The 2404-nt window shown below is 42.6% G+C and overlaps 1 protein-coding gene across 1 annotated transcript; it reads right to left on the bottom strand.

The window, feature by feature from the left end:
- Positions 1–263: 263 nt before the first annotated feature.
- Positions 264–1178, bottom strand: LOC127030861 (olfactory receptor 6F1-like). The gene has a single exon (XM_050917572.1). The coding sequence runs from the start codon at positions 1062–1064 to the stop codon at positions 264–266; it is 801 nt and encodes a 266-aa protein (XP_050773529.1). The 5' UTR covers positions 1065–1178.
- Between the last annotated feature and the right edge of the window lie 1226 nt (positions 1179–2404).

The following is a 2404-nucleotide window of genomic DNA, read 5'->3' as shown; positions in this document are numbered from 1 at the left end:
AAGAGATCGTTGAGTTCCAGTAGCATCCTCTCATATCAGGAATGTGCTTATTTGGTTAGCTGATATTCTGACAGCCTACTTCAGTTGGTATTGTTGCCCACGATTGGGGCCCCAGCACATCCTCCAATATCCAGTGGGAGCTAGGAATCTAACTCCCTTAGGCATAATGTAATTAACAATGGTTCTATCCATAGAGATACTGGTAAGTGACACTCAAACCTAACAGCTTGGAATTTCTACTAAATCTAGTGTCTTTGACCACTTTACATGCCCCTAATTATCTTTCCCAAGGCTTCCTTCACCTCTTTGTTTCTTAGAGTGTAAATAAAAGGGTTCAGTAGTGGAGTTACCATAGTGTTAAAGATGTTGATAGTTTTATTCAAATTCAACGATTTCTGTGCAGAAGGCTTGACATACAGAAAAATACCAGAGCAGTACCAGATAGTCACAAGAGTGAGGTGGGCCGAGCAAGTGGAAAAGGCCTTTTTCCGGCCTTGGGCTGAAGGGATTCTCAAGATGGTGGAGATAATGAAAATGTAGGAGACCAGGGTTATTGTGCATGAGACCATGACAACAATGAATGAGTCGATGAAAGTTGCCAGCTCAATGAGATTCGTCTTGGCACAGGAAAGCACGATCCATGAATCTATGTCGCAAATGAAATGATTGATGACATTATGGCCACAGAAAGACAACCTGGATATTAGAACTGCCAGCACAGAGACATACAGGAACCCACACAGCCAAGAGAGGAGTGCCAGCTGAGTAAAGAAGGTGCTGTTCATGAGGAAGATGTAGTGCAATGGCTGGCATATGGCCAGATAGCGGTCATAGGCCATGACAGCCAGGAGAAAACATTCTGTGGCACCCATGGAGAGGAGAAAAAACAATTGCAGGAGGCAGACAGTGAAAGAGATAGTTTGGCTTGTGTCCAACATGACAGCAATGGCCTTGGGAATACATGCTGTGGTGTACCAGATCTCAAGGAAGGAGAGATTGCAGAGGAAGAAGTACATGGGGGTGTGGAGGCGTGAGTGGGTCCTCACTAGGGCTATGATGGACATATTCGCTAGGATCGTTAAGACGTATATCACAGAAAACAGCACAGCAAGGGCCACCCGGAAATACCAAGTGCCGGGAAAGCCCAGGAGGATGAACTCCTGCACGTTGGTTTGATTTCTTTCTGTCCCAGCCATGACGTCCACCTATCAAGATATGAGAGATAATAAGACATTTTAAACATGCTGAACACACATGTGGATGTGCAATAATGCAGGCCCCAGAAACCTGGTACTAAGAGAAGAGAAGAGAAGACAAAATGGGTGCTACTCAGCACCCTCCTTTTTTATGCATCTTTCTACCTCCACAAAAGAGATGAGATTGCCACTCTTCATTTCTCTGAGGCTCGTGAGGAGGCAGTGCCGTGGCTGACCCTAAGGTATCTTTTCTCTCAAGATGTTCTAGCCTATTCACACCACTCCTCCCTTCGAGAAAGCCTCAGGATTTGGTCTATTCTCTTCATGCTGAACCTTGGAAGATAACTTTCAACTCTGATCAGGAGTCCAGAGCAAGAATGCACAGATCTCATTGAAAGTTGATACAATTTCCACTCCTAAATAAATGATAGTCTTCTGACTGTCAATGGGACTTGTATTACTTAGGTGTAGAGCTGGTCAAAAAAATTCTACAAAACGTTTCCCTTTGAAAAACACCCCGTTTGTTAAAACTGTAATATTTCACAGAGACACACTAGGTTTAGCTCAAAAATCTCATCAGGCTGGTGTCTCAGGTACAGATTGAAGTCTCTAATTAAAAAAAAAACTGAGAAAAATCAGCTTTCTAGCCCAGTGCTTAGGGAACTTCTGTGGGATGTAGAAGACCCAATTTGAGTCTCATTTTTGTTCCATATTGAAATGAAAACAAAATGTAAAGTTGTGACATTTTTCACAAAATGTTGTTCTTCTTTCCTGGACAGCCTTGATTAGTCCTTTTGGAAAACTGCACCTCAAATTCTTAGGAAGGAAACAACATTAGAAAACTGTAATTATACAGTATTTCTTGTGTGTTATGGTAGAATCTTCAGCTACCACCTATGGTTGGGACATTGTTGGGTTAGGCACTGTAAAAACATAACATAGAAACCATCCTTACTCCAAACAGTTTACAATCCAGAAGACAAGACAAATAAGTAGAGTCAGACAACAACGAAACAGCTTCCCAGATATATAGTGCAATGGCTCCCAGTTACTTTTTGCAAAACAGCCCCCTTCTTCCACTCACCTCCCCTAGGCTTATCTCCACTAACACCTTCACAGTCTGAGCTAGACCAGAAAAATAGTTAGGAATCACCTTCCAAGCCCTGTCAAATGCCAAATGCTTTAAAAAAAGCCTATAACCCACCTGG

This window comes from Gopherus flavomarginatus, chromosome 11, assembly GCF_025201925.1.
Source record: "Gopherus flavomarginatus isolate rGopFla2 chromosome 11, rGopFla2.mat.asm, whole genome shotgun sequence".
NCBI lineage: Eukaryota > Metazoa > Chordata > Testudines > Testudinidae > Gopherus > Gopherus flavomarginatus.
The sequence above is the reverse complement of the archived record's forward strand: the minus strand, read 5'-3'. Positions and strand labels throughout refer to the sequence as shown.